The sequence below is a fragment of the Microcaecilia unicolor genome, chromosome 1 (genome assembly GCF_901765095.1).
Source record: "Microcaecilia unicolor chromosome 1, aMicUni1.1, whole genome shotgun sequence".
Taxonomy (NCBI): Eukaryota; Metazoa; Chordata; class Amphibia; order Gymnophiona; family Siphonopidae; genus Microcaecilia; species Microcaecilia unicolor.
The window spans coordinates 640,953,672-640,966,171 of record NC_044031.1 but is presented as its reverse complement, the minus strand read 5'-3'; the positions used below and the strand labels follow the sequence as shown (position 1 = coordinate 640,966,171).

At 44.2% G+C, this 12,500-nt stretch overlaps 1 protein-coding gene across 4 annotated transcripts in view; it reads left to right on the top strand.

The window, feature by feature from the left end:
• Positions 1-12,500, top strand: part of LOC115482225 (glycine N-phenylacetyltransferase-like) — a 159,521-nt gene that overhangs the window by 126,409 nt on the left and 20,612 nt on the right. For all 4 annotated transcript variants that reach the window (XM_030221888.1, XM_030221870.1, XM_030221878.1 and 1 more), the window contains one exon: positions 1,431-1,557. In XM_030221888.1, coding sequence (XP_030077748.1) covers positions 1,431-1,557 — 127 coding nt within the window. The remainder of the gene's footprint in view (positions 1-1,430; positions 1,558-12,500) is intronic.

Here is a 12,500-nt window from a genome sequence, read left to right as displayed (position 1 = left end):
ATGCTAATAAGATGCTCCTGTCTGTAGGTTTCACATATACCTTGGTACTGAAACTGCTCTCTTCCTGAGTAATGTCTACATCCAAAAAATTAATCTTTATAGTTGAACAGGTCTAATTCACTGAGGGGCCCTTTTACAGAATGGTGGTAAGCCTAATGCGGGCTTACCATTCTCTCTTCCAGGACTACCGCCAGCTCAATGTGGCCACTGGTGGTAGTCCCATCCTGACAATGCACCATTTCCGGGGGAAAAAACAAAATCCCCGGAAATGTCTTGCATGGCAGTAATCCGGTGGTAATCAGGCATTGTCTCGTGCTGCCTGGTTACTGCTGGGTTAGTATGGGAGCCTTTATCGTCACCTCAATGGGTGGCGGTAAGGGCTTCCTGCCGCATGGCCATGCGGTAAGAGTTCTCTGCCTGCATGGCCATTTTTTTGGGGGGGGGGAGCTTTTACCGGCTGCGGAAAAAAAGTGCCCTGGCACGTAGGAAAAACGGCCCCTGCCGCTACCGCAGGGCCCTTTTTCCCGTAGCTTAGTAAAAGGGCCCCTGACTAAATAAGACCAGTTCTTGTTCAGTTCTCCAGAGGGAGGGAAGAGAGAAGGAAAGATGCTGGCACATGGGGGGAAGGGGCGCATAGGGACGCAGAAAGGTTTTGTTGGACAGGGCAAGAAAAGGGACACAGAGATAGGAGATGCTCAACATGGCAGGAAGATAGGGGCAAGGATATAGGGGTCATGCTGGTTTGGATAGATAGGGACGTGGAGAGAAGATAGATGGTGGGCATGGAGAGAAGATGGATAGTGGGCATGGAGAGAAAACCCATCCCAACCCATTGCTCTGCCCCAGCACAGCTGATTCGTGGCCAGCGGCTACAGGAGTGGTCTCCCCATCCTCTCCTGCTGCCATGGGGCATGGGATCAGCGGTTGCAGGAGATGGTGCTTTCTGAAAGCACTTCCTGCTGCCGCTGGATGGGGAGGCCACTCAGCGGGAGATCCCAATTTTTTTGCGGGAAATGACTTGGCAGGTCTGTATTCAGCACTTAACCGTATAAGCGACACCACATAAAGATAGGTCTGACTTTTATGTGGTCCAATTTAACCACTAAACTTAGGTGGATAAGTGCTGAATATTGGCAGTTAACCACAAAAGTACCAACTCAGCTCCCAGACTGCCCACAAAAGAGCCAGCTTTGAGTTTAGTGGCCTGTGGTGGTATTCAGCAGCATAACCAATTAAGTGCCGCTGAGTATCAGCAGATAGCTCCGCACAGATAAATCACTTTGAATATCGACCTCTTCGTTATTTATATGATGCTCTTATCTAGGCATATTATAATAATAAAACTGGAAATCTGTGAAAGTCAAGGAAGGGAGATAGCACATGTGCTGAATCTTCTTTTTCTATTGCTTCTATTATGATCTTTCTCTCAGGAAATGAAAGATGACCTGGATAACTACACAAATAGTTACTTCCTGTTCACCAAAGACTCAGAAAATCTGGGAGAAATGCTGACAAACACAGATGCCATTAACTGGAAGCAAGTCCTTCAGATACAAGGTGAGGAAGCAACTTCTGCAACCACTACCTGCCTCTACAGAAAAGAAATGGCTAAGGGGGAATATGATAGAGGTCTACAAAAACCTGAGAGGTGTAGAACGGGTAAAAATAAATTGAGTTTTTACTTTTTTAAAAAGTAGAAAGACTAGGGGGACACTCAGTGAAGTTACATGGAAATACTTTTAAAACATATAGGAGGAAATATTTTTTTCACTCAGTGAAGAGTTAAGCTCTGGAACTCGTTGCCAGAGGATGTGGTAACACGGTTAGGATATCTGAGTTTAAAAAAGGTTTGGTCAAGTTCCTGGAGGAAAAGTCCATAGTCTGTTTTTGAGACTAACATGGAGAAGCCAAATACTAGGACTAGGGGGTTATGCAATGAAGATACTAAGTAGTAAATTTAAAACAAAGCAGAGAAAATATTTCTTCACTCGTTGTGTAATTAAACTCTGGAATTCGTTGCCAGAGAATGTGGTAAAGCCAGTTAGCTTAGCTGGGTTTAAAAAGTGTTTGGATACTTTCCTAAAAGAAAGTCCATAAGCCATTATTAAAATGGACGGGAAAATCCACTGCTTTTTATAGGATTTGTAGGATAAGCAGTATAAAGTCTGTTTTACTCTTTATGTAAATTCTAAGTCTCATAGTTGAAAAGGGGGCATAGCCATGGGCGGGTCCGTTGGTGTTTCTAAAATCTATGCACATTGACCCAGTCCACATCAAGGTGTCGGCATTTGCACCAAGTTTTATTTGGCATTACTGCCCGCGAACTAAATTTAGTCACGCAGACAGGTGCTCGGCATATTCTTTAAACTGTGCAGAAATTTAGGCCTATTCTATAAAGTACATGCCTGGGCATATTTCGTTTCAGTGCTGATTTTTTTAGGCGTGATATATAGAATCTAGTCCTATATGCATAAAGGCCATGTATACAGTCAGTTTTGAATATCAGGGTCCAGTCTGTAATTCACATAATAATTTCATTTATCATGTCATAAAAGTATAAAAAGTGCTGAGACTGCTTGGCTTTCTCATGTAATACTATTATTAGGGTTTCTTACACATTATACATTATAGGGCCAATATTGAGACCGTGGGAGGCAGCCCGCTAACTCCCGCAGTCAGCAGTGAACCCAGAAATCCAATGCTGGACTATATTCAGTGACCATTATTGAAGTTCTGGGGGGGGGGGGGGGGGTTGGCCACTATGTACATAGCCGGTTAAGCCGATATTCATCGGCTGACCAGCTAATTTTAGGTGTTATTTGTCAGCTTATCAGGTGTTTTTTTTGAGGGCTCAAGAAATCTGTATTTATTGGGTTTTCACTCCACAGCTGCTATTGTTGGGTTACTTTCCTGTTAGAATAAAATATGTACCTTTGTGTCACTAAATGGCAATGGCATTTCTATAACAACACAAAAAATTTATAAATCTGCTTAGAGCAATAAATTAAGAAACTTGTAGACGAATGCTCTAAATACAAAATATTACCAGTGCATATGTAGAAAGTTGCTTTTAAAGAGATTATAAATAAAGGCCTAACAAGCCCAGGGTACCAACTCAGTGGACACACCTGCAATGGCTTTCATCACAGGCCAAGCACCACCTCCGAAAAACCTGCAGAGTGATACAACTTAATTCAATCTGCAGTAAAAAAACAGAGAGTAGTGTGGTAGTAAATCAATTTTAAATTCTCAATATGCACGAGTAATTTGTTGAGCTAAATAAACATTTAGTATATATTATCGGAAGAATAATAATCAAAAAGTGAAAAAGAAACTATATCCGGGGAACACCAAATGAGGAATAGTCAAAACTACAGAAAGTGAAGAAGTACTTAGCTTCAACCTGGGGAAAAATAGTTCACATCCGTGAACTAGGCATCTACATTTATGTGGTTAAGTGGAAGAAGACGGAGGATAGTGGTAAATGGCGATCACTGCAAGGAAAAGGAAGTTATCAGTGGTGTACCACAGGGATCGGTCCTTGGGCTGGGTCTTTTTAACATCTTTGTGAGTGATATTGCGGAAGGGCTGTCTAGTAAGGATTGCCTGTTTGTGGATGATACCAAACTGTGTAATAGGGTAGCCACCCTAGAGGGTGTGGATAGCAGAGAAGGGATCTAGTGAAGCTTGAAGAATAGTCAAGAAATTGGCAACTAAGATTCTGTGCTAAAAAAATACAGGGTCATGCACTTGGGCTGTAAAAATCCAAGGGAACTGTATAGTATAAGGGATGAAGTACTTCTGAATAGAAAAGAAGAGCAAAACAAATAGGAGGAAATATTTTTTCAGTCAACAAATAGTTAAGCTCGGAACTCTTTGCCAGAGGAGGTGGTAACAGTGGTTAGCATATCTGGGTTTAAAAAACGTTTGGACAAATTCCTGGAGTCCATAGTTTGGTATTGAGACAGACATGGAAATCAACTGCTTGCCCTGGGATTTGTAGTATGGAGTGTTGCCATGATTTGGGTTTCTGCCAGGTACTTGTGACCTGGCTTGGCCACTCTTTGGAAAACAGGATACTGGGCTAGACAGACCATTGGTCTGACCCAGTATAGCTACTCTTATGTTCTTATGACTTGGAGATGATCATATCTGATGATCTTGAGGTGGTCGAACAGGAAGAAAAGGCGACAGCCAAAGCCAAAGAAGGATGCTTGGGTGCACAGGGAGAGAAATGCCCTGCGGGAAAAAAAGAGGTGATAGTGCCCTTGTATAAGTCTTTGGCGAGGCCCCATTTAGAATACTGTGTACAATTCTGGAGACCTCACCTACGGAAAGATATAAACAGGATGAAGCAGGGCCAGAGGGCAGCAAGAAAAATGGTCAGTGATGTGCATCAGAAAGGGTATGGAGACAGACTTATAGACCTCAATTTATATACTCTGGAAGAAATGCGGGAGAGAGAGAGGATATGATAGAGACATTTAAATATCACCATGGCATTAATGTACAGGAGGTGAATCAATTTTAATTGAAGGAAAACTCCGGAATGAGGGGCATAGGATGAAGTTAGAAGGTTGTAGGCTGAGGAGTAATCTAAGCAAATACTTTTTTTTACAGAAAGGTTGGTGGATGCACGGAACAGCCTCCCCAGTGGAGGTGGTGGAGACAAAGACTGTGTCTGAATTCAAGAAAGTGTGAGACAGGCAGGCGAGATCTCTTAGGGATAGTGGCTGTTCCAGATGGGCAGACTGGATGGGCCATTTGGCATTTATCTGCCGTCATGTTTCTCTGTTTCTGTCCGAGTGCATAAATATACAGAAAACTTCACTTTCACAGATAAGTGTACATTGTGTGTGTAAAGGGACAGCAAAGCAATTAAGTGGTACTCTGTAACAATATGTCAGAGGGCATGGGAAGGGCATGGCAGGGCTGCCACTCACGCACGCAGTTTACAAAATACTGGGAAGTTATGCATGATGCCACATTTCTATGACTGCTGTTAAGTCAGGTCTATGGTTGGTATAACTGCAGGCATGTAAATGTTACGCAGGCTAATGCCAGGTTACTCTATAATGGAATCTGTGCATCCACGCAGCACCGGGCCATCTAAAAAGAGGCACCCACTTATCAAATCACCCCCTTGGTGCAGAAATAGTATGAAAACTGAGTGGAGGGTACAATATAAGACAGGGGAAGGGTGAAAGAGTATTAGAGGAAGTGCTGTTTTTCAGCTGTTTGTCCAAAAAACATCTACATGGCAATATTCAAAAGAGTTTAAGCAGGTAGGACAGGCTACTGCCCAATTAAACCTCGCTGAACTGGCCATTCCTGGGTATTCTGCTGCACTTAACCGGTTAGTGCAGGGGCGGTCTGGGGATAGAGCTCGGGCAGAGCCGGTACTTAACTGGTTAGCGGCGATATTCAATTTGCTAACTGGCTAAGTGAGCAGATAAAGTTAGGGCAACAAAAAGACTGTTCTAACTTAATCCACTGAGTTAACTGGGCAGCAGTCTGATTATCGGCCGGTGCCTGCTTAACTTTCCTGGTGACCACAGATACCTGGTTATTCAATGCCAGAAGCAGGATATTTCCCAGCACTGAATACCCGGGCTCAGTTTTGGCCACATAAAAACCGCTGACTACTGCTGCTGGCTTGATATCTTTTTGCTTTGGGGGAGTTTTATTGGTTAAAACCTAACATCAGAAATTCAACTCTAATCATGACTTCACAGATGCTTATGTGAGTGAATGGGATTGTAATTCTAAGCATGTGCACATTCTATCGTGAGTTATTAGCACACTGACACAAATACCTGGGACACCTCCACAACATTCATCCCAGGGTGCCTTTTATTTATTTGCTGCATTTGTATCCCACATTTTCCCACCTATTTGCAGGCTCAATGTGGCTTACATTGTTCCGTCATGGCGATAGCCATTCCGGAGTGAGAGATACAAGTGGTATTACATTAAAGATCATGATTGACATAGTAGATTAAGCAGTCAAGTATGAAAAGTTCATATTCGGAATAAGAGATAAAGTGGTATTGCGTTAAAGTTAATTCCTGGTAGAGTAGGCTTTGGTAGTCGAGTATAGAGAGTTAGGTTTTATTCAGTTCAGGCTTGAGTTTTGTTGTCTGGTAAATAGGATGGATCGTTGTGGTATGCCTTGTTGAACAGGCAGGTCTTCAGTGATTTCCGAAAGTTGGTTAGGTCGCGCATTTTTTTCACGGCGAGTGGTAGTGCCTTTTGCACCGCAGAGTCATTTAGAAGGGATATGTTTTGTTAAAAAATCACTTTATTTTGGCTTCTTAACATTTACAAAAACCATAAATGAGACTTTGTTTCTGTGTTTCACCTTAATCCTCCCCATCCCACATAAGCCCAAATGAAAAGGAATGTACTAGGAGAGAAGGGTCTTATAAATGTAATAACTTGCATTTTGGGTGGCAAAATCCAATATAATAATCAAGGACAATAACTTGAAACTGTTCAAAAAAAATGCAATATAGACTTAATACTTCACACACCAAAACAGAAAGCAGTGTTGCTCACCTGTTTTCAGAGATGCTCCCGGGGTGAATTTATGTTTGCTGACAATGGCATTTTCAAATCGCGGTTGAGCTGGAGCAGAGTTGTACTGTCAGGAGGTTTTGCCGCTACTGCGGGTAGCTAAGAGGCCCCACAAAACTCTGCTGGGTTATGTGTGACTGCGTGGTCACATTGGCACGCATGCGAGTGCATGCACAGTGAAAGGCGAGTTGACCATCATTTGCATGCGTGTGCATGTGTATCAATGTGACCACGTAGGCACATACAACTAAGGCGGGCCTTTTCTCTACCCGCAGTAGTGGCAGGGGGGTCACTGGATATGAGGTCTGCAAATATGGACTCCAGGGGCTATGTGTTGGAGACCACTGGCTTAGGGGATTCTAAGAAACAACAAAAAGAACAGAAGATAACCAAGATAGACCAGTCTATCTTGGTTATCTTCCATTTTTTTTTGTTGTTTCTTGTGGTTTTTATGGGAGACTTGGACCTTTCTTTAGTTGGTTAGGGGATTCTAAAAAAATTGTGTAGTTCTGATTTTATAACATACTTGAGAGTTTCCCAGTTGGCTTTTGCATCAGCCCTGAGCCATGCATAGATTTCATCTAAATGCTCATTTCAGCCAGAGTTAAAAATGAGTGATTGAGAGGGTAATTGTACATGTCACAACTGTCAGGAATGGTGAGCCCTTGGACCAAAGCCAGAGCTTTGGCAGGCAAATCACCTGGTCTGGCACAGGCAGGAATCAGAACAGACTGGACTAGGATAAACTAACAGACTCAACAAGGCAGACAGAGATAACTAAACAAAATGGACAACACAAGAGCTGGATCCAGACAAGGCAAGGAAAAGAAGGCAAAGGGCCAGAACTGGAACCCAGACAGGACAAGGCAAGATTCGGAACTGGATTAAAACCGGGACTGGGACCAGAAATGTAAGACAAGGCAAAACATGGAAGTAGATTAAAACTGGGTCCAGAAAAGGGCAAGACAAGGACAAGGCAAGGACTAGATCCAGACAGGACTAGACTGAAAGAGACAAGACAAAGCACAACTAAACAGGCAAGACAGGGTAGGAGCTAGGCAACAAGCATAACAAAAGCAAGACAATAAACAAGGAAGGGACAGGATTCAGGATTCTCAAACAGGCTTGGCTGGAACAGGATTCAGGATTCTCAAACAGGAATCCAGACTGCCCCAATTTGACGGCCCCTATCGGCCTGACTGTTCACTTGTCCTTTAAACTGTAAGCTCCTTGAGCAGGGATTGTCTTTCTATGTTAAATTGTACAGCGCTGCGTAACCCTAGCAGCGCTTTAGAAATGTTAAGTAGTAGTAGGATTCAGGATTCTTAAACAGGCTTGGCTGGAACAGGATTCTCAAACAGAATTCAGGATTCTCGAACAAGCTTGGCTGGAACAGGATTCAGGATTCTCAAACAAGCTGGGCTGGAACAGGCTTGGCTGGAACAGGATTCTGGAACAGGCTTGGCTGGAACAGGATTCTGGAACTGGGCTGGCCTTGGCTAGAATAGGATTCTGGAACGGGCTTGGCTTGAACAGACTTGGCTGGAACAGGATTCTGGAACAGGCTTGGCTTGACTGGAACAGACTTGGCTTGGCTGGAACAGGATTCTGGAATGGGCTTGGCTTGGCTGGAACAGGATACTGAAAGGGACTCGGCTTAGCAGGGAACTGGGACAGAACTAGCTCAAACATAGAGCAGGCGCAGAACCTGACTCAAACATACAACAGGAACAGAACTTGGCAGAAACAGAGCTCAAGAGCCAGGAAGCAAACATAGCAGGCAAAGGATTAAGCAGACTAAGGGAAGACAAACAAAGAAGCAATGTGCTTACCAGCACCCACAGCTGGAAAGGCCAGGCAGACTGAGAGGCAGCAGACATAGGTGCATATCAGTGAAATAATCAGGGATGATGCTGGCTTCTACAGACTCTCAGAATTAACAGACAAGAACTACACACACAGGAAACAGAACAGGGAAAACAGGAACAAAGCTTGGCTAAACACAGAGATTGGCTTAAACACAGGGCTTAACTATAGCAAGAGTCAAAAGCAGGGCTAGACTAAAAGCAGGAGCCATGGGTAGAGTCAAACAGATACAGACATCAAGGGCAGGGTGTAGTTCTAGAGCCAAGCTTTCAGGAAACAAGGTTCAAAAGCAAACTTACAGAAACAAAGCAAAGCATAGAAACACAAGACTCAAAGAAACACAGAACAGACCTTCAGGATCCAGATTCTCAGGAACAAAGCCAAGCAGGGAAATGATCTAAACAGGTAACACAAGATTAAGAGACCTGTTGCAAAGACAACTTAGGAAAGCTCCCTGGGTCCTTATAAAGGAGTAGGCTGATGATGTCACAAGTAGGAAATGAAGCAGAAGCAGGGAGACCAAAGTGAGGCTTGGCTAACAGGAAGAACAAGAACAGGAAATGAAGCAGAAGCAGGGAGACCAAAGCGTGGCTTGGCTTACAGGAAGAACAACAATAGGAAAAAAGGCAAACTGGAGAGGTCACAGAGCTAGATACAGAGAAACGGTAGGTCTGAACATAAGGGCACGGCCACAACCGTGACAGTACATAAACTCCTTGTGGGTTTTTTTGCCATTTAAAAGGTTAAAAATCATCTCTTGAGACTTCACTCCTTAACTGGTGCCATCTCTGTTTACACATTTTTCTAAAATGTGACCCCTACACATATAATTGCTGGCATTTATACAGAGATTGTCAAAAATCAGCACTTCCATATATAATCGCCAGCATATGTTTATCGAAGATTACAAAAACTCCAGAAGGAAACTCTCTTTGGCATGGTGAGCATTAGCAGTAAATTTGTTACACTGAAATCATACTTCATATATTGGTCTAAGAGTGAGGCTAATTAGTGACATAGACCCCGCAATTCTACATATCGTGCTGAGATTTCTATGTGGAAATTGAAGCATATTCCATAACAATGCGGACAACTTAATTAGTTAATAAGCTAATCAGTGCTGATAATTGGATGTTAACAACCAATGCTACATAAGGAAACTAAAGCTAGTAAGGGACATAACGCAACTCTTCCTCTCTACGATTCCCAAATGTGTCTGTAACACGTGAACCTTATTCTACCATAATACCACTTTGTATTTGTTCTTTACCGGCTGGCGAATGCCTTACAGTACTATGTAAGCCACATTGAACCTGCAAATAGGTGGGAAAATGTGGGATACAAATGTAACAAATAAATAAATGATCGGCACTAATTGACATTAATTAGAATTTACACTCACTACTTGCTAAGCGTATTCTGTAACGTGGTGCGTGTAAATATAAGTCGCATAGTTGAAATGAGGGTGTGGTTATAGACGTGGAATGGATGAGTCTTGGGTGTTTCTAAAATCTAGGCACGTTGTTATAGAATACACCTGCTCTGTGACCCAATTTAGGCATTGGGATTTAGACCGGGTTTTACTTTACGTAATTGACAGTGACTAAATTTAGTTACATGGACCAGCACTCAGCGTATTCTATAAACTGTGCAGAAACTTAGGCTTATTCTATCAATTAAGCTTAAATTAAATAATACTTTATAGAATACGCCTAAGCGAATTTCATTACGGTGCCAAATCTTTAGGCATGATATATAGAATCTAGTCCAGTATGTACAAAAATAACCCATTTGGGTTTTGTTTTTTTTTGTAGGTGGAGATGAACATTCTCTATTTAGTTTACTATTAAATATACGCATATTTTCAAAGCACTTAGCCTTCCAAAGTTCCATGGGTTTCTATGGAACTTTGGAAGGCTAAGTGCTTTGAAAATAGGGGACCCTTTCACTAAGCTGCATAAGTGCTATCACATGTTTTCTGCAGCTTAAAATGGTATACTGTGGAACACACTCGGGCATCCTGCCGTAACAGCCAAATCAATATATAATATCCACATGTTAAAGAAATATTTTTAATCTTTTCTTCGAGGGGGCATGTCTGGGGGGCGGAGAGTGGCTGTTCCTGCACTAGTCAGTGCAGCTACATTACCATGTGCTAACTGATTGGTTCTGGAATAACGCATGAGCTCTTAATACAAATAATGAAAAAAGTCCAGTTTTACAGCTGCAGTAGAAATATCCTTAGCATGCTGGAATAACCCGCGTGAGGGCACGCTGAGGCCACTTTATACCACATCTTAGTAAAAGGGCCCCTTATTTAGTTAATTTATTACAGTGTCCTTTTACTAAACCGTAGTCAAATTTACAGTTACCGCTGCTTAACATGGGACTTTACTGTGCGGTAGATGCAAATTTGACATGGCACCTATCAGGGTGTTCTTAGTATTTTCTATCGCAGGCAGGGGCGTAGCTATGGGGGGCCTGGGCCTCCACAAATTATGTCAAGCCTTCTTTAGCGCCGTCTCCGGCGCAGCCGCGTTCCTGCCCTGCTCTTCTTGCTTCTCCTGTCCTGTGCACACTGACGCTCCTTTACGTGAAACTGAGGAGCGTCAGCATGCACAGGACAGGAGGAGCAAGAAGAGCAGGGCAGGAACGCGGCTGCGCTGGAGACGGCGCTGAAGGCTTCAGCTGGCAGGGGGTGGGGACCCCCGCCAGCAAAGGTATTTGTGAGGCAAGGGGGGTTGCGAGGAGGCGGTGGCGGGGGGAGGGGAAGTGAGGCGAAGTGAGGCGTGGTGGTGGGAGGGTGGTGGTGGTGGTGGGGCGGCACTCAACATTGTGCCCCCAACCTCGGGCTCTGGCCCCCTCCCACCGTAAGGTCTGGCTACGCCCCTGATTGCAGGTCATACATTAACGCAGACTGCCTGCTCCTGCTTAATGCAGAAGGACTTAGGAACCCTTTTACTATGGTGCAATAGGCCTACTGCGTGCTCAGCGGCGTACTGAGGGCAGGGTGGTCCATCCCATGTGCACATTGTGAGGGGTGCAGGGAGCAGCCGCATGGCTGTCAGCTCCGCTGGTTCCCTGCTCCCTCTGATGTTACTTCCTGTTCCAGGGTAGAAGACAGCCGCGCAGCTGCTCCCAGCAACCCAGGAGTTAAGAGCAGTGCACCGGGGGGGGGGGGGGGGGGTGTTTGGAGGTGATGTGCCAGGGGAGGACAACGCTGCACCCGGGGGTGTCAATGCTGCACCTGGGAGGGGGTGCGCAGTGGCGATCTGCCCCGGGTGGCAGCCGACCAAGGAACACCACTGTGCGTGCTAAAAGGGTACTACCACAGGACACACTGAGGTGTCCCACGTGGTAGTTTTCAGATTAATATGTGCTACTCCCAAGCTGGAAAAAATTTCTTTCCAGTACAGGAGGTGTGCCTATGAGCAAAGAGTAGGCGTGACCACGCTAATCGGGTAGCGCAGGCATATTACTGCTCACTACCCGATTAGTGTGGGAGTAGCCCAGAGCCCTTACCGCCTCCTAAATAAGGGATGGCAAGGGCTCCCGCTTTAATGGTCACACGCTACACTGGCAATTAGCACTAGGCCATTTAAAAAGTAATAGAAAAACGGCTATTTTACTGGCACGCTAAAGGTGGCTGCAGCGCTAAAAGCAGCATAGGCCACTTTTTAGCACGCCTTAGTAAAAGGACCCCTTATTGTCTCCTATGTAGAAGGCAGTCAGTGGTTTCATGTGTAGTGATTCCCTTGGCTACAAGGGTAAACAGAGGCCGGTATGGAGTCTTCCTGGCTTGAATAGGATGCTGCACAGCAAACCTCCAAGATACAAAACAAAATCCACATACAAAAAAAGGAAAAAAAACCCACAACTGCAATTTCTGGTTCTCGAAATCCTGTCCGGGATTTCAGTCCTGCCTCTCCCTAACAAAAAACAGTCCTGTCACAAGGTAAGACAGTGAAAGCATTATGCTGCTTGTTTTCCTAAGGAGCCATCCAGGAAGGAAAGGCAAACTGCAGCCATCCTCTCTTCCAATAAAGTCTTTTGGCAAC